The 25,303-nt window shown below is 43.1% G+C and overlaps 1 protein-coding gene across 1 annotated transcript in view; it reads right to left on the reverse strand.

The window, feature by feature from the left end:
• Nucleotides 1-25,303, reverse strand: part of FAM193A (family with sequence similarity 193 member A) — a 97,245-nt gene that overhangs the window by 44,754 nt on the left and 27,188 nt on the right. The window contains exons 2-5 of the mRNA XM_065404727.1: nucleotides 13,264-13,329; nucleotides 7,739-7,984; nucleotides 1,833-1,999; nucleotides 1,434-1,601 (exon numbers count right to left, since the gene is read on the reverse strand). Of these exons, the coding sequence (XP_065260799.1) occupies nucleotides 1,434-1,601; nucleotides 1,833-1,999; nucleotides 7,739-7,984; nucleotides 13,264-13,329 (647 nt within the window). The remainder of the gene's footprint in view (nucleotides 1-1,433; nucleotides 1,602-1,832; nucleotides 2,000-7,738; nucleotides 7,985-13,263; nucleotides 13,330-25,303) is intronic.

The raw sequence follows: 25,303 nt of genomic DNA on the forward strand, positions 1-25,303 counted from the left end.
TCCACTGTTTGACAGCAAGTCTGATCCAACAAAAAACTGACAGATTAAGAACAGAGATGATAAGCAAGTGGATCACCATGGCAAGCTGTAATTAACAGAAAGAGCCAAAGTCTCTTGACCAGACAATTATAGTCAAAGATCATTTGGGCATCCCAGAGCAATCATGATTCCAGAATGAGACAGACTGCATGACATTTGAACTCTCCCAGAATGGTATCAATTGATGGTGAAGTCCTTCAAAACATTTCTCTACCCACCATCACACCTATCTTGCCAGAATTTAGGGATTGTCTTCACTACTGGGGAAAGTCAACCTAAATTACTCTCCTCCAGCTACGTATATAACATAGCTGGAGTCGACATAGCTTAGGTCAACCTACCGCAGTGTCTTCACTGTGCTGCGTTGACAGGAGACGCTCTCCGGTCGACTTCGCTTACCCTTCTCAGAGAGCTGGAGTACCAGGGTTGACCAGAGAGTGCTCTGCCGTCGATTTAGCAGGTCTTCACTAGACCCGCTAAATCGACCCCTGCTGCATTGATTGCAGCAGTAGTGAAGACAAGCCCTTAGTTTCAGCCAGAAGCTCTTACTCATAGTTCTACTGTCATTCAGGTACCAGGAGAGCTGACCCACTAATATTTTAAATGTTCAGTAGACCAGTATTCTATTCTAGGATTCACATTTCCAGCGAGGCTAAGAAATTCAGATAGTTACCCAATATATTGGGGCAGTTTAAAGACACTCAAATTGTTGTTATCTTCAATAGCATGAATATTCAGTGATGACATTAAGCTAATCTTCTCTACATCATACTAAAAAAGGATTCCCATTCCAAATATGCAACTAATTTTTAAGTGTCTACAAATCTCAATTTTCCTCAATTTTCAAATAATCCACTGGTATGTACTAATTTCTTTTTTTTTTGAATGAAGTAATACTTTAGCTGTCACCGTGGTTATAAGAATCCACCACTGTTCATTCTAATCCAATACACTAAATAAGGACAAAGTATCATGTATGGAAATGTCAGCTGAGACTAGTATGTCAGCTTTTAATATTAATCTTCTCATGTTCTTTTGAAGAGATGAATTTTTAGGACATATCCATAATTTATGCATCAATAGCCCTCTTGCAGACTAGTAAATCAGAGTTTAATAATTTCATATGATACATTCAAGCCAATGTTCAATATATTTATGCAGGAGTTTTAGTTAAAATTGCTCTGATTCCTCATTCCAATGACGAATTCTGAATATTTGGACACGTAAGAGATTGATGATTTTAAAAAGTATGGCCACAGATTAAGAGGTGATAAATACACTTCTATTAAAGAAATCAGTGATTCTGAATTATTTGCAGCTTCATAATAAAGACCCCTTAAACTGGAGGAACAGTACTAATCTACATAAGAAAATTCTATAAATTTTTTTTATACCTATCCACCAACTCCTTCATTCCCTCTTTATCTGGTACCAGGGATTGGTCTTGATCATCTGCCAATGGGGTGCCAGCTTGGCGATATACACATCGGACCATGTATCTTACTTCTGACCAGTAATTTTGAAGCTGCTGAGATTCACGTTCAGTCTCTGCTGAAATTTCTCTGCAACAATGCCAGAAAGGTTAACATAGCATACAAACTAAGGTTATTGTACCACTACATTATTTCAAAGATGCACTTCAGTAAAAACAGAGTGCCTATCCACCAACTAAATTAGATTAGAAAACCAATTAATAGAATTACCACTGAATTACAACAAATTTTATTTTAATAAGCAAAATGTGAGCAGATATGAATAAGTTGCAATATTACTAAGTTCGCTGCAAGTCTCACCTGCGCTCATTACAGGCCTCACAGTTACACGCTACATCAGAAGGAGAGGAATTACTGAGATCTGCAGAGGGTACTGTCTGTGCTCCAACAGTTATTCTCCCTCCTCCTACAGATTCCTGCTGTGATCCACTGTTTCCAAGAGGCATGTGCAAAAGGAAATCTTGGCTCTGTTTAAAAACAAAAACAAAAACAAAAACGTACCTTACAAAACAGACAAACGTGAAACGTAGACAAGCAGGCAAATCTTTAATAACTAGAATGAACTTTACTTCACAGCTTATTTATACAGCCCTGTTCTACACTACAAACGTATGTTGGTATAACTATGTTGCTCCTGGGTGTGGATATCCAGCTCCCTGAGCAACACAGATATGCCAACTGAACTCATGGTGTAGACAGTACTATGTGGACAGAAGAGTTTCTCCCGTCGACACAGCTAAAATCTCTCGGGGAGGTGGAGTACCTATGCTAATGGGAGAAGCTCTCCTATCAGCATAGGTAGCATCTTCACTAAGCACTACAGCCCTTAGTGCTGACACTGTACAACACAAAACTAAAGGCACTCCCTTTCTTGAAGAGCTTATGGTCTAAGAAACAAGCACAAGAATTGACAAACAAGGAAATCCAGAGGTGGGAATAACAATTAGAATTTCTCTTCTACTAACCCTAAAATATGATGATTATTAACATCCTCACTAATATAAATAATATTTTATAATAAGCTGTAAATGCAAAGTAATGCACATTGGAAAACATAGTCCCAACTATACATATGAAATGATGGGGTCTAAATTGTGTGTGACCACTCAAAAAAGATCTTGGAGTCATTGTGGACAGTTCTCTGAAAACATCCACTCAATGTGCAGCAGCAGTCAAAAAAGCGAAGAGTGTGTTGGGAATCATTAAGAAAGGGACAGATAAGACAGAAAATATCATATTGCCTCTATATAAATCCATAGTACGCCCACATCTTGAATACTGTGTGCAGATGTGGTCGCCCCTTCTCAAAAAAGATATATTGGAATTGGAAAGGGTTCAGAAAAGGGCATCAAAAATGATTAGGGGTATGGAATGGCTGCCATATGAGGAGAGATTAATAAGACTGGGACTTTTCAGCTTGGAAAAGAGACGACTAAGGGGGAATATGATAGAGGTCTATAAAATCATGACTGGTGTGGAGAAAGTAAATAAGAAAGTGTTATTTACTCTTTCTCATTACACAAAGACTAGGGGCCACCAAATAAAATTAATAGGCATCAGGTTTAAAACAAACAAAGGGAAGTATTTTTTCACAGAACTCAGTGAACCTTTGGAACTCCTTGCCAGAGGCTGTTGTGAAGGCCAAGACTATAACAGGGTTCAAAAAAGAACTAGGTAAATTCATGGATGATAGGTCCATCAATGCCTATTAACCAGGATGGGCAGGGACAGTGTCCCTAGCCTGTTTGCCATAAGCTGGGAATGGGCAACGGAATGGATCACTCGATTACCTGTTCTGTTCATTCCCTCTGGGGCACCTGGCATTGGCCACTGTTGGCAGACAGTATACTGGGCTAAATGGACCTTTGGTCTGACCCAGTATGGCCGTTCTTATGTAAAGTGCTAGATATATTATAATTAAATTTCTGTTTTGGAATTAATCATGCAACCTATTTAGTCTATGGTTTGGATTTGACAGCTTGTAGCTCATTTTCTATAGTTTGATAACCTATCCTAGCTAAACGCATAAAATCTTGCTGTTTCCAATAACTAGACATTACTCTACAGACAGTGCTGCTGGAAAGATGCGGTTTTCAGGTGCTTGGTAATAACAGTTAGTAGCCTTGTGACCATGGAGCTGCTGTAAGAGGTCATCTACATTTGAGCCCATGCTGACTGATATCATATCTAAGTCTGGAATTGTTAGCCACCTTTTACAATTTGTTTGATGATAAACTCAATGGAGTTATCAACTGAAGTTAAATTCAGACAACTGAGAGACACTTCTTTAATCAGATACCTTTAAAATGCATTTTTAACAACACTGTGATGCTGGCAGGCACAAAGGCCCAGAGCCTCACTGAACACTGATAAACGCATAGTTGAAAACCAGTCTGGCTTACGTGTGGGGTTAGTATAGTTAAAATAGATATTAGTGTTACAAGAATGTGTTTGTATTTAGAATGCTGCATATATTAATCCTATAATATCTGTATCCCATGGTATAAAGTTATATTGAATGTTTGCATTGTAAATTTCTGTAATTATGTAACTCACCAAACAGGAAAAGCAGAACTAAGGTAAAGTATTCGCCCTGCACACAAAATGCCCCACTGAAGGCAAATGAGGCATTGTGTAGCATCAGTGGACAGAGACTTTGGTGATTGTATTCCTGACTCACTCCAAGAAAGGGGGACCTATACACGAACCCATCCCATCAGATTGGATTCTGAGGTGAGGGGGCATAAAAATCCTGACAAGGAGAAACTGGTCTCTTCATGCTGTCTAGACTCTAAGGAGCAAAGATTCCTAAACATAAGCAAGAGATCCCCATGCTGCTTGGCATGCGTCAGCCCTAAAGGAAGTATTGAGCTGTTTATTATGGAAGCTTATATTACCTTTTATATCTAAGACTAACTCATTTGCATGTCAAGTATCAGAGGGGTAGCCGTGTTAGTTTGTATCGTCCCCTAGCACTCCTCCTCTACTTGCACTACATTGATGACATTACAATACCCACCTGGGGAAGTGATGAAACAGACTGACAGAGCGAGACGGGTACCCAGAAGTCACCTCCTACAGGACAGGCCCAACAAGGAAAATAACAGAACACCATTGGCCATCACGTACAGCCCCCAGTTAAAACCTCTCCAGATCATCATCAACGATCTACAACCTATCCTGGAAAACGATCCCTCGCTCTCACAAACCTTGGGAGGCAGGCCAGTCCTTGCTTACAGACAGCCCCCCAACCTGAAGCAAATACTCACCAGCAACTACACACCACACCACAGAAACACTAACCCAGGAACCAATCCCTGTAACAAGTCCCATTGCCTACTCTGTCCCCACATCTACTCTAGCGACACCATCACAGGACCCAACCCAATCAGCCACACCATCAGGGGCTCATTCACCTGTATATCTACTAATGGGATATATGCCATCATGTGCCAGCAATGCCCCTCTGTCATGTACATTGGCCAAAGCGGACAGTCTCTACGTAAAAGAATGAATGGACACAAATCAGACATCAGGAATGGTAACATACAAAAGCCAGTAGTAGAACACTTCAATCTCCCTGGACATTCAATAACTGATTTAAAAGTAGCCATCCTTCAACAAAAAAACCTTCAGAAACAGTCTTCAAAGAGAAACTGTGGAGCTACAATTTATTTGCAAACTTAACACCATTAATTTGGGCTTGAATAGGGACTAGGAGTGGCTGGCTCACTACAAAAGCAATTTTCCCTCTCTTGGTATTGACACCTCCTCATCAATTATTGGGAGTGGACCACATCCACCTTGACTGAATTGGCCTTCAACATTGGTTCTCCACTTGTAAGCTAACTCCCTTCTCTTCATGTGCCAGTATATTTATGCCCGTGTCTGTAATTTTCACTCCATGCATCTGAAGAAGTGGGTTTTTTTTACCCACGAAAGCTTATGCCCAAATAAATCTGTTAGTCTTTAAGGTGCCACCGGACTCCTCGTTGTTCATTTGTGTGTGCGTGTTTCCTGTTCTAACCTTGTAAATAACTCTTATTTCTTTTCTTTGTTAATAAAGCTTTAGCTACTTAGTTTATTACAGTATTGGCTACAGGCATTGTCTTGGGGTAAGTGACTGGTCCTTTGGGACTGGAAGTAAGCTGAATATTGTTGGGATTTTTGGTGTAACATAACCATTTATCACATAGTCCAGCTTGCCTGGTTTGCAAGATGGACTGGAAAGCCCAAGGGGACTGTCTGTGACTCCATGGTAAAACTGTTACAGTGCTTTAGGAGTTCACACACTTGTCACCAATTCAGTAACATCTAATTATAGAAAATTCAACCAGTTTGAGGTTTCTGCCTAGCTTTTTGGACATTCTACCCTGAGGTTGGCACTCACGGTCATGAGCCACTGCAAACAGCGTGACAAGTGTAATGGTTGCTAAATCTAGGAGCTTATACATTTTTATTTCACCTGATTTACCTGTAGTTTGATACAATTGATTTCAACTTCTTTGCTATCATTCTTCAAAATTTGGTGTTCCTGGTGTTTGGTTCACTGTTTATTCTCCCTCATTATTCTTTTCAGGCTGAATTTTTAAAAAAATGCCTAGACCTTGTGACTTGGCCAAGACAGTCCTTTGAGCCCACAGTTTTCTGCAACTTTTAGGAGAGGCCTAGAATTAAGCGACCTCCTCTCTGAAGATGGCCTGTCTACGGTAATTCTCATCTCATTAGCCAACATTTAATGACAAGTACATCAAACATAGTTTATGGTTAATATGGGTAAAATATGCTTAGGTCTAGCTCGGGTCAGCAACGTTTGGCACGCGGCTCGCCAGGGTAAGCACCCTGGCGGGCCGGGCCAGTTTATTTACCTGCTGACGCGGCAGGTTCGGCCAGTAGGGGCAGCGGGAAGAGGCACGGGCGAGGGATGTGCTGGCCACGGCTTCCCGCTGCCCCCATTGGCCCGGGACGGCGAACCGCGGCCAGTGGGGGCCGCGATCGTCCGAACCTGCCGCGTCAGCAGGTAAATAAACTGGCCCGGCCCGCCAGGGTGCTTACCCTGGCGAGCCGCGTGCCAAACGTTGCCGACCCCTGGTCTAGCTCATTAACTTAAAACTCAAATTATAGCGGAGTTAGATTCCTTTTGTATAAAACACATCACCGTTCTAAAACTGGCTTGTTGATTTATCAATAGATGCCCCTTGGTCCTTCAATATCAAGCTAGTTGGAAGTGTTACAGAATTCCATCCTAATCTAAAATATGGGACTTTAATAAAAATTCTATTCTATGAGCTAGCAGAATTTTGCTCAGGACACTAAATCACTTAGTTGGGGTTTTTCTGGATCCTTCATTCAACTTCTTATATCCTAATACAGTGGTTTTCATCCTCTTTTCATTTACAGATCCTTAAAAAGAATGTCAAATGGAGGTGCAGACCCATTTTGGAAATCTTAGATAGTCTGTGGACCTTCAGGGATCCGTGGACCACAAATTGAAAACCTCTGTCCTAATATATTTCTCCATGGCATATATGCATTATTCCTGTATTACTTGGTGTACATGAGCTACCATTTAAAAAGGAAGATTCAATTTAAAGGTTGTTAAAATTTAAGAATTAAAACTTGAGTCTCAAATTAGTATACTGAATTTGTGGGCTGCAGCTGGCACAAGTGTTCGTTGGCTGCATACCATGCAAAGAGACATATGTTTAATAGCCTCTCTAAAGAGAGCAGAATGGATAAAACCAGAGACCTGAAGAAAAGTAGCAATGAAAGAATAGTAACCTGAGAGGAAGACTGAAAGGACAAGCCTGAAGAACAGATGGGTGGGAAAATAAAGTCAAAGATCGTGCATAAATGGACAAAACAAGGTAAGAGTTGGGGGGAGGATCATACAAAAAGGAATGGAAGAAGGTAAAAAGAATAAAATTGAGTGAAAAGAGAGGGAAAAGGCAAAGAGTAGGAGAAGAAAAGTTGAAAGGGCTTAACAAAAATCACATAAGAGGATCCAAGACTGAATTCTATCTTATGGCCCAGAAGATTCTTAAGAGACTCATTTTCAAAGCTAGTGAACCAGGTGACACATTCAGTTTCATTTCTAGAACAAAACTCCCCAGCAAATGAATACATTACATGGATTAAAAAAAAAGCAAGTGTCTAGCCCATCATGGTGTCATCTCAATTTAGTCAACTCATACACTGAAACTTACCACAAGAGATTGCTCTAGCGTGGCATGCCTCTCCTCCTTCTCGACTGTTCGTCGACAATCTGGACACACCCACAGTGGAAGATGCAGCATACTATTTGCTTTTGGAGATGTAGAAAGTGCTGTTTTGCTAGAATTTTTAATCCCGCTCTCTGAAAGCAAGGTGTCTTTCCGTTCACTTCTACAAAGAAGACAATGCTCGCCTGTTGTATATGGTGCCCTTTGACCCAAGCCAAAAGTAAATGGAGTCTACAAACAAACATTTAAATAGACAACTGGTTATTTCCATGCTTAACAGACAAAAAAGTCATCTTTATATTTCTTATTCTACAAAGTATTCAGTAGGAACAACAAAGTCTGTGTTAATACTTGATGCATGCTTTGGGTGCACTGAAACCCCAACGCTGAATATCCTATTAACATAGATCCTGGAAGGTCTTATTGCTATTATGAATAAGGCTCCATAATTACACATTTCATTTAAATAAAAATTTCCTTTTGGAGGTATGCACTATAGCTTTCCACTATTAAATTATTCAAAGTAGAAGTTAAAATAGTAGGGAAAAATTGAACGCCTTTCGTTATTTTCAATGTTTATTGTTGTTTTTTGTTTTAAAGAGAAAGAAATTAGGGAAATATAATGGCTCGGTAGACTTCATTCCCTTCTGTCTGCTACAGGCCCAGCTGCTCTTTCAGCAGCAGTCTGTGGCCCAAATACTTTTAACTAACTTGGCTATAAAGACTGGATTTAGCTTTTACAAATCTGAAGTGGCTTACAAGAGGGCCCCCAACTGCTTTGGAATGAAGTCAGCTTAGCATCTTAAAGCTATCCCTTTCTCCTCCAGACCTTCCTCTGGACAACGGATGTAAAAAGGAACAAGTTTCCAGCAATAAAATGCCTACTGTGCACTATCCAAAAATGGTGTATATGGTCAGTATCAGAAAGGCCCAATCAATTGAGCACGGATTGTTCAAAGCTGCAGTCTATAGAGTCAAGTGTCAATTCTCTTATCTATCTGGTCACAGATTCCAAGACCAGAAGGGGCCGCTGTGATAATCTAATCTGACCTTCCGTACAACACAGGCCATAAAACTTTCCTAAAATAAATTCCTAGAGCATATCTTTTAGAAAAACATCCAATCTTGATCTAAAAATCAGTGACGGAGAATCCACTAGGACCCCGGTAAATTGTTCTACTGATTAGTTACCCTCACTGTTCAAAATTTGTGCCTAATTTCAATTTTGAATTTGTTGATCTTAAACTTCCAGCCATTAGATCTTGTTATACCGGACTCTGCTAGATTGAAGACCTTAGTATTAAGTATTTGTTCCCCATCTAGATACTCAGACTGTGATTAAGTCATTCCTTAACTTGCTCTCTATAAAACTAAATAGATTGAATTCCTAGAGTCTGTCACTACAAGGCATGTTTTTTAATCCTTTAATCATTCTCATGGTTCTTCTCTGAATCCTCTCCAATTTGTCAACATCCTTTTTTGGATTGTGGACACCAGAACTGGAGACAGTATTTTAGCAGCAGGCACCCCAATGCCAAATACAGAGGTAAAATACATAACTTCTCTACTCCCACTCAAGTTTCCTGTTTATGCATCCAAGGATCACATTAGCCCTTTTGGCCACAGCATCGCACTGAGAACTCATGACAGTGGAGGAATAGGGACACTCAGGAATCTTGAGTTCCAGTCATGATTATGGAAGGGAGCATTCTCTAGGGGTCACAGACCCTTCTGCCTCTGTTTCCCCACAAGCCTGACTTCTTCTGCCCATCGACTCAATGCTAGTCTTCCTTCCCTACCCCACTGACTCTCAGTCGTCCATTCTCCCCAGCACCAAGTCCCAGTCTCTGCATCCAACTGCCTTTTCCCCCCCACTTGCTCCCATTTCCCTGCACCACCCACATCCTAAGCTCGCAGTCTCTCTTTCTCTTCCCCCACTCTTTGCCCAACCCCTTTGCCAGTCCCAGCCTCTTAGCCAGGGAGGGGAGATAGGGTCTTGCTGGGCAATCTGTCTGATCTTAGTCTCCCTCTAGCAGCTGGTTTCTGCCTGCCTCCCAGTCTCCATAATCAGTCCCAAGCACCACGGCTTCCAGTCTCCATCTCCCCACAACCAGCTTGGCTAAACCTACTCTCTCTGGCACCCATAGTATTGGACAGAGAGACATTCCCTGCTTTCAGTTCTAATTACTGGCACTGCAGCAGCTGAGAGCAACAACTACAGGGATAGTCCTGCTCATCCCCTGCAGCCCTGGGTCGGTGCAGATGGAATCTTCAAAGAATTTAGCAGCCAAACTATAACAACTCATTACTGAGCTTGTGCAATTTCAGATTTTTCAAAAGCTTGTAACTGAATGAGATTTGGGTGGTGTTTCCAGGGAAGAGCAAGGGGCACATCTCTGACAAAGGCCAACCCCTACCAAATTTCAAAGCCTTTCTTCAAAGCATGGAAGCACTAGGGATTCTCAATGCCATTTGGTGTTTGTATTTTTTTTTAAAACACATAGCCAAACACAACACTTCAGCATTAACAAATAGCCAGTACTGTTTTGGAAACATATTGAAAGTTCGCCAGGTTAGAGTATGGCTGAATCTCTGACACTCACTTTGGCACAACAAGGAGGATCATATCAAGATGTAGACCAATCTTATTTGTGTCCCACTAACTCTACTCTCCTCCTCACTGCAGCAACAACCTCCATCCCCGAATGCTGACATCTGAAGAGAATCTGCCTGTATTTTCCTCACTGCAGCATCAGGCAGTCCAAATGCCAGGAACAGAAGATTCACAGACCTGAGACTAGCATCAAAAGCTTCCTACAGCCATTCTGGAAGGTGGCTGTGGGGGAAGAATTAACAAGCCCAGGCCTTCATAAGAACACAGTGATTTCATATAGTCACGTTGTACCATCGATCCTCTCCACCTACTCCAAACTTTCTCCAGAAAGTGGAAGGTCCTAAGGCAGTGGTGGGCAACCTGCAGCCTGCATGCAGCCCATCAGGGTAATCTGATTGCGGGCCACGAGACATTTTGCTGATGTTGACCATCTGCAGGTGCGGCCCTCTGCAGCTCCCAGTGGCCGTGGTTCGCCATTCTCGGGCAACGGGAGCAGTGGGAAGCAGCAGGCTGCAGGGACATGCTGACCGCCGCTTCCCGCCGCTCCCATTGGCCGGGAATGGCAAACCGCGGCCACTGGGGGGAGGGGGAGGGAAAGGTGCCTGCGAATGGTCAACGTCAGCAAAATGTCTCACAGCTCGCAATCAGATTACCCCGATGGGCTGCACGCGCCCTGCAGGCCACAGATTTCCCACCACTGTCCTAAGGTGTTTAGCCAGATTTTTCCCCCACTACCTGTGAAACTGACTGACTGCAAGGTCACCTGCCTCCTCCTGATCTTACCTGCAAGCTGCAGACACCTCACCATTTCCTTCCACAGTAATTTGCATTAGGAGAAAAGCATTGTGTTCTTTTTTCCTCATGCAAACTTCCATTGGAGGGACTTTTGAGAGTGAAGGGGCCCCCTTTGTGTCTCCTTATGGGCTGGGCTGGGCTTGTCCCTTCATTAGCTCTGCCTGAGTCAAACAACAGATTTCAAGAGCAGCAAAGGTAGTCAGCCACTCTTCCAAGGAGCACTGTTCCTGGAGCCACCTCAGCATGCAACAGTTGGGTCTTGCTGATATTTGGAACCAGTCTGAAAAGCTTGCAGCAGGTGGCGTAGCTGCTCATCTCCTTGGCCCTGCAGTTCTCCTTGTTAAAGATTATTTTTTTCAGAAGTCAGGCTGCCTCCCTGCTGCTGCCATGAGGATCTGTGTAGAGCTATTTACCAGTAGAGCCTTATGGACAGCAGCAGCAGGGTTTCTTGCTTCCAAAAAGGAAGACAGAAGAGTAAAGCCCTTTTAAGTATTGTTTGAGATATGTATCGACACATCCTGACCTTCAACCTTTTAAACAGGTGAAGGTCAGGGAAGCTGGCCTCCAGCCTTCCTATAGAAGGATTTGTAGATTCAGTCTAGATTGCTGCATTGTAGTACAAGCAAAAATAAAACTAGTCAGTATTATTTAAAGGAGAACCACCACAACAAACAGAAGGAACAATAATTTCAAAGGCTGTCAATCAAGAAGATTCCCTTTGTTTACAAAATCAGAATCTCCCAAATGAATCTGCATTTTCAGCAGTTTTAAAAGTTGAACTACAAATGTTTGGTTCATAAAATGAGAAACATCACTTGATATTCAGAAAGAGGTGGGGTGACTTATACGCAGCGGTAGTTTCTAAATTATTTTGTATTTTAACAAAATTAACATTTATCTTTATTATTGGCAATCCGAGATGCCAACTTCGTGTTACCTCTGCCACAGTAAAATTGCAACTAGTCTCAAACATACCTTGAAGCAGTCAGTCAATTCTAAACCCATACTTTCATATCTTTGCAACTTTCTTAGAAACATGAGGCTGAAATCTCTCATGCTTTCAGCCCAAAGATGGAGAGCAGATGCATACTTGTATGTGGAAAGCATCCACAATAACAGCTGAGCTCTTTTTCAATTACATGAACTTGAATCTAGATCCAAACATATGTGCATTTCACAAGTCACATTTTCTAGGTAAAAAGTGTACACTTGTGGGGAAAAAAATCTGCACTTTGCTAATCCAATTTCAAAACCTGCCATAGCGTTCAATGTGGAAGAGTATCTGATGTCTGTAGAAGTTTACTTATAATTTTATTTGTTAACAAATTTGGAAGAATAGAAACATCTGCATTACTTAAATGGAATATTTATTAATCTATTTAAGTTTGTTTCCAAGAAGAATTTTTTTTTGGTCTTCAGAACAAAATTAACATGATGCTAGTCGAGATAATCATTTAAAGTTTTCCCTATGCATGTTTCCACCTCAAAGGTTATTAGCTCAATAATTGTTTTAAAATCTAGTTTGCAAAAATGACAGCATGAATGGTGAAAAGTACTTTGTTAGCTTGCACAACAAAACCATTTAGTCAGTTTCATAAGCACATTGCTATTTGGGTTATAAATCTTGCAGGAATTTTTACACATTGTTTCATGAAAAGAAAAATTGTATTAGGGTTTATAATACTTTACTATTTGATTCAGCATCAATGAAGTCAGTGGAAACTTTATGGACTAGTCTATACTTACCGTGCTGCACCAGTGCAGCTGCACCACTGTAGTGCTTAGTGAAGACGCTACCTATGCTGACGGGAGAGCTTCTCCCGTTGACGTAGGTACTCCATCTCCCCAAGAGGGGATAGCTATGTGGAAGGGAGAAACCTCCCTTCCACACAGCACTGTCTACAACGAGAGCTTGGTCAGTATAACTTTTTAGTGTAGACCAGGGCTACCACTGACTTCAGTGAATAGAGTCAAGCCCTAAAACCTATATTTTTGGCTTAAACGCTGTAATGAGGTCTCCGCCTCTTTTTTGCACTTCAGTACTTCTTCCATAAATAAATCGTTCAATGACTATTGACCAACCAAACTTGACTGTACCTACCTGAGAAACACCTGTGAACTCTGATCCAACAGAATGGTCTGTAAACTGGGTACCATTTAATGAAACCTAGAAAGCAACGAGAATACACTGATTATAACAGCTAAGTATTTTTTGTTTTCTACTGCATCTGAGAGAGAATGGCACTTGCTACCACCACAATTGAGCCTATATCTATAGCACTATAAGCCTTTTTCCAGAGGACTTGGCAGAGACATTTTTTCCCCTTGTGTTAAAATTCTCCAGATACAAAAGTTAATAATGTGGCCATTTCAAAGTACTGCCGTATGAGTAGGAATTGAATGGGTCTATTGCAAATGCAATTCAAACACCAAATAAAGAGCAAAGTCACCCAGTGAAATGGATATAAGGACCAAAAATCTGATTGCCTGTTTTTTCAAGTTTTCAGGTTCATGTAGGCCTTTCATTAACTGTTCTGGGTTTTGAATTTTTATCATGTCAATTTACAAGAGTTTCACCTTTTGGAGGTTCTGCATAATATAGCTTAGAAAAACAGGTTTTCACATATTAGCTAAGCAAGATTCTTCCCCTCAGAAAAACATTTTGAAATTAGATAATATATTTTAACGCCAGAAGGAACCACTTGGATCATCTAGGTTGATCTGCATAACACAGGGCATAGAATTTCATTCCGTAACACCTGCATTAAGGCCATAGTCTCAAGTTTAACCAGAAGTTATCTTTTAGAAAGACTAATTTTCCACTCTCCTCTCCATACACACCGAAGACCCTGAACTAAGCATTGCTTGATAAGCCACAAATGACACTATACGTCACTAAACCAGAATAAAGTGAAAATAGGACACAACCGTAAGTCAATGACAACACTCAAGAAAGAGGATGGCCTGGTTATGAAATTATCTAAGCACAAGAACAACAAGGAGTCCTTGTGACACCTTAGAGACTAAAATTTATTTAGGCCTAAGTTTTCGTGGGCTAGAACCCACTTCATCAGATGCGTGGAGTGGAAAATATAGGAGCAGGTATAAATACATGAAAAGATGGGAGTTGCCTTACCAAGTGTGAGGTCAGTCTAACGAGACAATTCAATTAACAGTAGGATTCCAAGGGAGGAAAAATAACTTTTGTAGTGGTAATGAGAGTGGCCCATTTCAAACAGTTGACAAGACGGTGGGAGTAACAGTAGGGGGATGGGGGAAATTAGGTTTAGGTTTTGTAATGACCCAACCACTCCCAGTCTTTATTCAGGCCTAATTTGATGGGGTTCAGTTTGCAAATTAATTCCAGTTCTGCAGTTTCACGTTGAAGTCTGTTTTCGAAGTTTTTTTGTTGAAGAATTGCCACTTGTAGGTCTGTTATTGAGTGACCAAGAAGACTGAAGCGTTCTCCTACTGGTTTTTGAATGTTATAATTCCTGATGTCAGATGTTTGTCCATTTATTCTTTTGCGTAAAGACCGTCCGGTTTCGCCAACGTACATGGCAGAGGGGCATTGCTGGCACATATCACACTGGTAGATGTGCAGGTGAACAAACCCCTGATGGTGTGGCTGATGTGGTTAGGTCCTATGATGGTGTCCCTTGAATAGATATGCGAACAGAGTTGGCACCAGGATTTGTTGCAGGGTTTGGTTCCTGGGTTGGTGTTGTTGTGTTGTGTGTAGATGCTGGTGAGTGAGGGATCGTCCTTCAGAATAGGTTGTAGATCCTTGATGATGCACTGGAGATGTTTTAGTTGGGGGCTGTAGTTGATGGCTAGTGACGTTCTGTTACTTTCCTGGTTGGGCCGGTCTTGTAGTAGGTGACTTCTGTGTACCTTTCTGGCTCCGTCAATCTGTTTCTTCACTTCAGCAGGTGGGTATTGTAATTTTAAGAATGCTTGATAGAGATCCTGTAGCTGTTTGTCTCTCTCTGAGGGATCGGAGCAAATGCAGTTGCATCTTAGAGCTTGGCTGTAGACAATGGATCGTGTGATGTGGTTTGGATGAAAGCTGGAGGCATGTAGGTAAGTACAGCGGTCAGTAGGTTTCCAGTATAGGGTTGTGTTTATGTGACCATCGCTTATTAGCACTGTAGTGTCTAGGAAGTGTGGACTAGTCCAGGCTGAGCTTGATGGTGGGGTGGAAATTGTTGAAATCCAGGTGGAATTCGTCAAGGGACTCCTTCCCATGGGTCCAGATGATGAAGATGTCATCAATGTAGCGCAAGTAGAGTAGGGGCGGGCATTAGGGGATGAGAGCTGAGGAAGTGTTGTTCTAAGTTAGCCATAAAAATGTTGGCATACTGTGGGGCCATGCAGGTACCCATAGCAGTCCTGCTGACTTGAAGGTATAAATTGTCCCCAAATCTGAAATAGTGGTGGGTGAGGACAAAGTCACGAAGTTCAGCCAGCAGGTTTGCCGTGATAGTATTGTGGATGCTATTCCTGATGGCTTATAGTCCATCTTTGTGTGGAATGTTCGTGTAGAGAGCTTCTACATCCACAGTGGCTAGGATGGTGTTTTCTGGAAGATCAAAGGATTGTAGTTTCCACAGGAAACACTGGTCTACAATTTTTGAGAAGTCGTCTGCTTCAGAGATAAAATGTGCTATTTATTATGTATTTTGATGTGTTGAATTCAAATATGACAATTAAAACAACTGATTGGCTACTGTTTCTAAGATATTTAAGTTTTTACATTTTATGTCTATGTATATTGTGTAGATAGAGTTTTAATCATAAATTGTAAACCTAGGTCTTTTCATGTGTTTATGGTTGCTTTACATGATAATATTTCACCTGTCCTATTTATGTAACACTTTAAAAATCAGCAAAAGGGTTATATAAATTAAATTTATTATGAAACAAAAGGCAAAAAATTATTATGTACATAGTTTAGTCCTATTCAGTGTCTACTCGGCGCTTCTTGGCTTGTCTCTTGTATTCATTAAATGGAGCATCTCTTGTCACTGTCCAGCAATAGTCGGCAAGCATTGATGGGCTCCATTTGCCCTGATAGTGTTTCTCCATTGTTGCAATGTCCTGGTGAAATCGCTCGCCGTGCTCGTCGCTCACTGCTCCGCAGTTCAGTGGAAAAAAATCTAGATGAGAGTGCAAAAAATGTATCTTTAGTGACATGTTGCAACCAAGGCTTTTGTATGCCTTGAGGAGGTTTTCCACCAACAACCTGTAGTTGTCTGCCTTGTTGTTTCCGAGAAAATTTATTGCCACTAACTGGAAGGCTTTCCATGCGTCTTTTCCTTGCCACGCAGTGCATGGTCAAATGCATCATCTCGAAGAAGTTCACGAATCTGAGGACCAACAAAGACACCTTCCTTTATCTTAGCTTCACTTAACCTTGGAAATTTTCCACGGAGGTACTTGAAAGCTGCTTGTGTTTTGTCAATGGCCTTGACAAAGTTCATCATCAGACCCAGCTTGATGTGTAAGGGTGGTAACAAAATCTTCCTTGATTCAACAAGTGGTGGATGCTGAACACTTTTCCTCCCAGGCTCCAATGACTGTCGGAGTGGCCAATCTTTCTTGAGTGGGAATCTCTTGCACGACTATCCCATTCACAGAGAAAACAGCAGTACTTTGTGTATCCAGTCTGCAGACCAAGCAAGAGAGCAACAACCTTCAAATCGCCACAAAGCTGCCACTGATGTTGGTCATAGTTTATGTACCTCAAAAGTTGTTTCATGTTGTCATAGGTTTCCTTCATATGGACTGCATGACCAACTGGAATTGATGGCAAAACATTGCCATTATGCAGTAAAACAGCTTTAAGACTCGTCTTCGATGAATCAATGAACAGTCTCCACTCATCTGGATCGTGAACGATGTTGAGGGCTGCCATCACACCATCGATGTTGTTGCAGGCTACAAGATCACCTTCCATTAAGAAGAATGGGACAAGATCCTTTTGACGGTCATGGAACATGGAAACCCTAACATCACCTGCCAGGAGATTCCACTGCTGTAGTCTGGAGCCCAACAGCTCTGCCTTACTCTTGGGTAGTTCCAAATCCCTGACAAGGTCATTCAGTTCACCTTGTGTTATGAGGTGTGGTTCAGAGGAGGAGGATGGGAGAAAATGTGGGTCCTGTGACATTGATGGTTCAGGACCAGAAGTTTCATCCTCTTCCTCGTCTGACTCAAGTGAGAATGATTCTGGTGCATCAGGAACCGGCAGTCCTTCTCCGTGGGGTACTGGGCGTATAGCTGATGGAATGTTTGGATAATGCACAGTCCACTTTTTCTTCTTTGACACACCTTTCCCAACTGGAGGCACCATGCAGAAGTAACAATTGCTGCTATGATCTGTTGGCTCTCTCCAAATCATTGGCACTGCAAAAGGCATAGATTTCCTTTTCCTGTTCAACCACTGGCGAAGATTTGTTGCACAAGTGTTGCAGCATATGTGTGGGGCCCACCTCTTGTCCTGATCTCCAATTTTGCAGCCAAAATAAAGGTGATAGGCTTTCTTAACCATAGTGGTTATACTGCGCTTTTGTGATGCAAAAGTCACTTCACCACAAACATAGCAGAAGTTATCTGCACTGTTCACACAAGTACGAGGCATCTCTGCTCACTTTGGCTAAACAGAAATGTGTCCCTTTGCAAAATCAAACACTGACAAATAAGAGCACGACATTGTATGATTTCTAGAGCTGATATAGGGCAATTTGTTCAGCAGAGTGATGTAAGCTTCGTTATGATTGCATCATCCATGACTTCTAGGAATAACATGATGCAATTCATATCATGTATGACGCAATACCAGCTACAGATTGCATCATTCATTGTTTTGCCTAAAAAGCAAGTACTGTCCAAACCCAGTCATAGATTTATTCATAGATCCAGTCAAAGATGTATTTTAGTCATTTCTGGTTTAAATTGAGATCCCTTCCCTTTATAACTCACTTATCCTCCGCCATTCCCAAGTGAAGGGTCGTATATACTGACCCACTAGCATATCTTGAAAACTGGAGCCAATCAACAATTTTAAGCATCATTTTTGTTCTCAGTGACCCAGAATTAGTAAAGTTTGACTACATTTATTTCAGAAGCATTTTGGCTGTAGCGCAGTGAAATCAGTGGTGTCGCGAAGACAGGTGGGAATGCTGGTAGCGTAGGGCCTGAGAAGAGAGTCTACATAGCCAGATAATCCTGCTGTCATGGTGCCAATGCCTGAGATGATGGGGTGTCCAGGATTCCCAGGTTTATGGATTTTGGGTAGCAGATAGAATACCCCTGGTCGGGGCTCTAGGGGTGTGTCCGTGTAGATTTGTTCCTGTGCTTCTTTAGGGAGTTTCTTGAGCAAATGGTGTAGTTTTTTTGGTACTCCTCAGCAGGGTCAAAGGGTAACGGACTCTGGAACGTAGTGTCAGAGAGTTGTCTAGCAGCCTCTCGTTCATATCTGACCTATTCATGACGACTACAGCACCTCCTTTGTCAGCCTTTTTGATTATGTCAGAGTTGTTTCTGAGGCTGTGGATGGCGTTGTGTTCTGCACAGCTGAGATTATGTGGCAAGTGATGCTGCTTTTCCATAATTTCAGCCTGTGCACGCCACGGAAGCACTCTACGTAGAAGTCCAGTCTGTTGTTTCGACTTTCAGGAGGAGTCCATGTAGAATTCTTCTTCTTGTAGGGTTGGTAGGAAGCTTTCTGTGGGTTAGTGTGCTGTTCAGTGGTGTGTTGGAAATATTCCTTGAGTTGGAGATGTCGAAAGTAGGATTCTAGATCACCGCAGAACTGTATCATGTTTGTGGGAGTGGTGGGGAAGAAGGAGAGGCCCCCAGATAGAACAGACTCTTCTGCCGGGCTAAGAGTATAGCTGGATAGATTAACAATATTGTTGGGTGAGTTAAGGGAACAACTGTTGTGGCCCCTTGTGGCATGTAGGAGTTTAGATAGTTTAGTGCCCTTTTTCCTCTGTAGAGAAGCAAAGTGTGTGTTGTAAATGGCTTGTCTAGTTTTTGTAAAGTCCAGCCACGAGGGAGTTTGTGTGGAAAGTTGGTTTTTTAAGAGAGTTTCTAGGGATTTTTTACCTTCAGTCCTTTTGGTATGATGTCCATTTGTTTGCATTTGGAAAGGAAGATGATGTCTGTATCTGCACGAGTTTTTTCATGAAGTTGATGGATTTCCACTTCATACGGCTAAATTCAGTGCCTTGCACGGTGACAGGTTTCAGAGTGATAGCGATGTTAGTCTGTATCAGCAAAAACAACGAGGAGTCCTTGTGGCACCTTAGAGACTAACAAATTTATTTGGGCATAAGCTTTCATGGGCTAGAACCCACATCATCAGATGCATGGAGTGGAAAAATACAGAAGCAGGTATAAATACATGAAAAGATGGGAGTTCCCTTACCAAGTGTGAGGTTAGTCTAATGAGACAATTCAATTAACAGTAGGATACCAAGAGAGGAAAAATAATTTTTGTAGTGGTAATGAGAGTGGCCCATTTCAAATAGTTGACAAGAAGGTGTGAGTAACAGTAGGGGGAAATTAGTATGGGGGAAATTAGATTTAGGTTTTGTAATGATCCAACCACTCCCAGTCTTTTGAGAGAGAAAAAGTGCATTGGGGGAGGGTGAGATGGGAACTTTCAAATGTCAATTCTTTTCCAGTGGGTTTTTACTGGGGGAGAGGAAGGAGATTTATCCCCATTCCCTTCTCTTTGTTTGGGCATTGCCCACCCTCTAAGATTTCAGATAGGTCTTCACTTTATTTTCATCATCCCCTGCCCCCTTTTCCCACTTCTGTTTATCCTTTCTTGTTTCCCCCACTCCACTATGTAACATTAAGTGAGATTAGTATGATAAGTAGTTAACTAAATACAACACCTCTTACTTAAGAGGAGCATGTAATTGTGTCAGATCTGCTCACTTAAGTGAACAGAATATGCCTTTACTCCTGCTAGCACAACAGAGGCCACAAACTTACAGTATGAGCTAGAGTCTATTATTCCTACACATCAACAGAACTAAGAATTTCTGACCGATGCCTACTCACAGGATGGCCTTGAAGAAGAAGATTTCTACTAACTCTTCTCCCTCCTACCAATCAAAAAAAGAAGTGGCTCAATGCCTAACTCACAAGAGATGCCACAAAGATTAGTGGTTGCACAGCACGTTGATAATGTTAAACTCTACTGTTATAGGCTATTAGTGATACTTACAAGTCCCAATGACCATAGACAAATTATTCAGCATTGTCCTTCCCCTAGTCCAATTCAAACAGTAGAGGGGTGTGGGTGATCTCCATTTTGACATTAAGTTTAATTAGACAAAGTCACAAATTGTATTTTTTTCCAGTGTATTGATGATTTTTGTATTTTCAATGAAGAACTGCATTAGTTGTCTCAGGAAATCTGGAGGCTCTAACAGCTGAATAGGAGCAAGTGAAGCTTGACACCCATGAAGGTGTGGTAGCTAGGTTAAGTTTTTGGCATTCAGCTGGCTGCTTGCCTAAAAAAGGAGGGGGGAGAAAGCTCTGCATTCCCTCTGCAGTATGAAAAGCCCAGCCCAGTCCCCCCTCACTAGTTTTTCTAGTTTTACAATCAGATTTACCTATTTGAAAATTCTTCTCTGTTGTGAGAAAGATTCACACAAGGAGGTAATACACCCTGTCACAATCCCGCACTGGTGAGGCGAGGGTTAAGGAGCTGCTCTAGACACAGGAAGCCACACCCCCTCACCTCTGCTTGGCGGGAGCATTCAAAAGGGAGCAGCTCAGCTCAGTCTGGGCTGACTGAGGAGGAGAGCAGTTGGGTTCAGCAGCCTCCTGCTGAGAAGCTGCTGGGACTGAGTCTATCTAGCCAAGCTTCTGGAAACCCATGGACTGTGGGAGCAGAGAGCAACGACTCTCTGTCGCCAGGAGAAGGAGCTCCAGAGATGAACCTGAGAGGAAGGCAGGAAGACTGAACTGTGACACCAACGGAGGTACAGGAAACAGGTAAGAAGTGACCTACAGACTGTGAGTAAGGGTAATAGGTCCTAGGCCATGTATATGTCCTACTGCTTTGAAAGGCCCTGGGTCGGAACCCAGTGGAGTAGGGTGGACTTGGGTTTCCTACCCACGCCCCCCCGGGGACTGTAGCCACTCGGCAGAGTGGCCTTTGACTCTGGGCAACACTCCCATGAACTGTAGCAACTAGGCAAAGCGGCCCTGGACATCCGCCAGTAGGCAGTACTGCCAGCCTTAGACACAGAGGCACTCCCCAACAAGAGGGGAACAGTGAAACTGAGTACACAAGAAGTGCTATCAAAGGTACAAAACAAGAATAAAAGACAATTTCCCTCTTTCCATTAGTTATATTAATGTTATCTGTAACAAAATGTTTAGTAGCACGATTAAGTTGGCATTCCTTTAATTTTTCTTTTTTCTTGTTAAAACTTAGCTTCTAGAGCACAATTACGGGATAAGTTATTCAGTAGTATAATCTCAATATATATAGAACATAAAAAACCAAACCCAAAAGATAGATAGTCCCAACTACAACCAACGTGCTTGCAACAATCTAGCTTGCAGAATTTGGAGAACACTAACTGGGTAATTGTCATTTATACATGCATTACTCCTGGGGCATTCTGTGCCAAAATAAATAAAAAATCTGCACACAATATTTTAAAATTCTGCAATTTTTATTTGCCAAATAAATGTGGAGGCTCCAGCAAGACATTGGGAAGCACAGGCCACTGACGGCACAGAGGTAGGAGATCACTGTGCAGCTCCCCCAGGGACATGGACTCAGTGGTGAGGCTGCAACCAACCCTGACACAGCGTAAGGACCGAGTCTGCCCCAGAAACACCCTGGGGCCCTGCCCCTCTGTGACAAATGCACCATGTGTGGGCAGGCAGGCTCAGCAAGGCAGGATCCAAGTGTGGAGGGGTTTTGTGTGGGGCAATATGGGTGAGAGCGGCTCAGTGGGGGATCCGGGTCGGGGGGGGGGGGGCGGGGAGATCTGGATGCACAGGGGCTTGTTGGGGAATTCTGGGTGCAACAGTAATGGGACTCTCAGGGGGGTCCAGGTGAAGGTGGTTGCAGCTCAGCGGTGGGGTTGGGTGTGGGAGAGACAGAGCTCAGTAGGGGGGTCTGGGTGTGGGGTGTCAGTGGAGGGTCCAGATGAAGCTGGTTGGGGCTCAGTTGGGTGAGGGGGCGAGTGGCTCATTGGGGTGGTCCAAGTGGAGGGGGAGTGGAGCTCATCCAGGGGGGAGGGATGGTTCTGAGTGCGGGGGGTGAGGCTCGATGGGAGGGTCTGGGTATAGAATCATAGAATATCAGGGTTGGAAGGGACCTCAGGAGGTTATCTATTCCAACCCCCTGCTCAAAGCAGGACCAATCCCCAACTAAATCATCCCAGCCAAGGCTTTGTCAAGCCTGACCTTAAAAACCTCTAAGGAAGGAGATTCCACCACCTCCATAGGTAACCCAATCCAGTGCTTCACCACCCTCCTAGTGAAAAAGCTTTTCCTAATATCCAACCTAAACTTCCCCCACTGCAACTTGAAATCATTACTCCTTGTTCTGTCATCTGCTACCACTGAGAACAGTCTAGATCCATCCTCTTTGGAACCCCCCTTTCAGGTAACTGAAAGCAGCTATCAAATCCCACCTCTTTCTTCTCTTCTGCAGACTAAATAATCCCAGTTCCCTCAGTCTCTCCTCATAAATCATGTGCTCCAGCCCCCTAATCACTTTTGTTGCCCTCCGCTGGACTCTTTCCAATTCTTCCACATCCTTCTTGTAGCGTGGGGCCCAAAACTGGACACAGTACTCCAGATGAGGCCTCACCCAATGCCGAATAGAGGGGAACGATCACGTCCCTTGATCTGCTGGCAATGCCCCTACTTATACAGCTCAAAATGCCATTAGCCTTCTTGGCAACAAGGGCACACTGTCGACTCTCATCCAGCTTCTCGTCCACTGTAACCCTAGGTCCTTTTCTGCAGAACTGCTGCCTAGCCACTCGGTCCCTAGTCTGTAGCAGTGCATGGGATTCTTCCATCCTAAGTGCAGGACTCTGCGCTTGTCCTTGTTGAACCTCATCAGATTTTTTTTGGCCCAATCCTCTAATTTGTCTAGGTCCCTCTGTATCCTATCCCTCCAGCGTAACTAAACTGGGTGGAGTGGTAGAGTCATCGGCAAGCTTGCTGTGGGTGCAATCCACGCCATCCTCCAGATCATTCGTGAAAATACTGAACAAAACCAGCCCCAGGATTGACCCTTGGGGCACTCCACTTGATACTGGCTGCCAACTAGACATGGAACCATTGATCACTACCCATTGAGACTGATGATCTAGCCAGCTTTCTATCCACCTTATAGTCCATTCATCCAGCCCCTACTTCTTTAACTTGCTGGCAAGAATACTGTGGGAGACTGTATCAAAAGCTTTGCTAAAGTCCAGGAATAACACATCCACTGCTTTCCCCTCATCCACAGAGCCAGTTATCTCGTCATAGAAGGCAATTAGGTTAGTCAGGCATGACTTGCCCTTAGTGAATCCATGCTGACTGTTCCTGATCACTTTCCTCTCCTCTAAGTGCTTCAGAATTGATTCCTTGAGGACCTGCTCCATGATTTTTCCAGGGACTGAGTTTAGGATGACTTGCCTTTAGTTCCCCGGCTCCTCCTCCTTCCCTTTTTTAAAGATGGGCACTACATTAGCCTTTTTCCACTCATCTGGGACCTCCCCCGATCGCCATGAGTTTTCAAAGATAATGGCCAACGGCTTTGCAATCACAACAGCCAACTCCTTTAGCACCCTCGGATGCAGTGCATCCGGCCCCATGGAACTGTGCTCGTTCAGCTTTTCTAAGTAGTCCTGAACCACTTCTTTCTCCACAGAGGGCTGGTCACCTCCTCCCCATACTGTACTGCCCAGTGCAGTAATCTGGGAGCTGACCTTGTTCGTGAAGACAGAGGCAAAAAAAAGCATTGTGTACATTAGCTTTTTCCACATCCTCTGTCACTAGGTTGCCTCCCCCATTCAGCAAGGAGCCCACACTTTCCCTGACCTTCTTCTTGTTGCTAACATACCTGTAGAAACCCTTCTTGTTACTCTGAACATCCCTTGCTAGCTGCAACTCCAATGAGGGTGTCTGGATGCACAGGGGTTGGGCAGATGGGGAAGCAGCTCCCTATATAGGGATCCCTCCCCCAGCAGCTGAGGAGCGATGGGGGGGGGGGGGGAGGGGAGTTTGCAGCGCTTCCTTCAGCTGGAGTAGAAATCTGGGGGTGGGTCTGACCCAGGCCCTGGATTCTGTGCAAGGGAAGCGGAATTCCAATGCTCCCGGGCCCAGCCGGGACTAGCAGCTGAGCCCACAGTGCAGGGTAGAAACGACCAGCCGGGTCTTCCCCAGTTCCGCCTCCTGCCCCACAGTGATTTACTTCTCTGCCGGCTGCCCTGGGTCCCCGAAACATACCGCTGGAGAGGGACGCATGATCACTCTTGTGGCTTCCCTTTGCTTTCCCATCAGAAAGTAATTTTTCTGCGGGGAAGCAAATAAATCTGTGGGGGACATAAATTCTGCACATGTGCAGAATTCCCCCAAGAGTAATACATACAAGGTTAAAAGCAACAGAGGGTCCTGTGGCACCTTTAAGACTAACAGAAGTATTGGAGCATAAGCTTTCGTGGGTGAATGCCCACTTCATCTTGCGTCTGATGAAGTGGGCATTCACCCACGAAAGCTTATGCTCCAATACTTCTGTTAGTCTTAAAGGTGTCACAGGACCCTCTGCTGCTTTTTACAGATTCAGACTAACACAGCTACCCCTCTGATACTTGACATACAAGGTTAGACATGAGTCATAATTTGCTGACTGCTATCAACGATAATGAAGCGGTGATTTTATCAGAGCTTCAGTGAGTTGACCACCAAGTTACTGATTCTGAAATGCTATCTTAGCTCATTTTAAAATGATAAAACAATGCTGAATCAAATAGATGTGCCAGAAAATGGAAAGTCAGTGACTTATCCATATTTGGCGGAAGTACAGGAGAACAGAAAACTTGCAGAGAGGCTTGCTTAATCTGACATTCTCGTTACTAAGCTCCAGAACAGTTCTA

This window comes from Emys orbicularis, chromosome 5, assembly GCF_028017835.1.
Source record: "Emys orbicularis isolate rEmyOrb1 chromosome 5, rEmyOrb1.hap1, whole genome shotgun sequence".
Classification (NCBI taxonomy): domain Eukaryota; kingdom Metazoa; phylum Chordata; order Testudines; family Emydidae; genus Emys; species Emys orbicularis.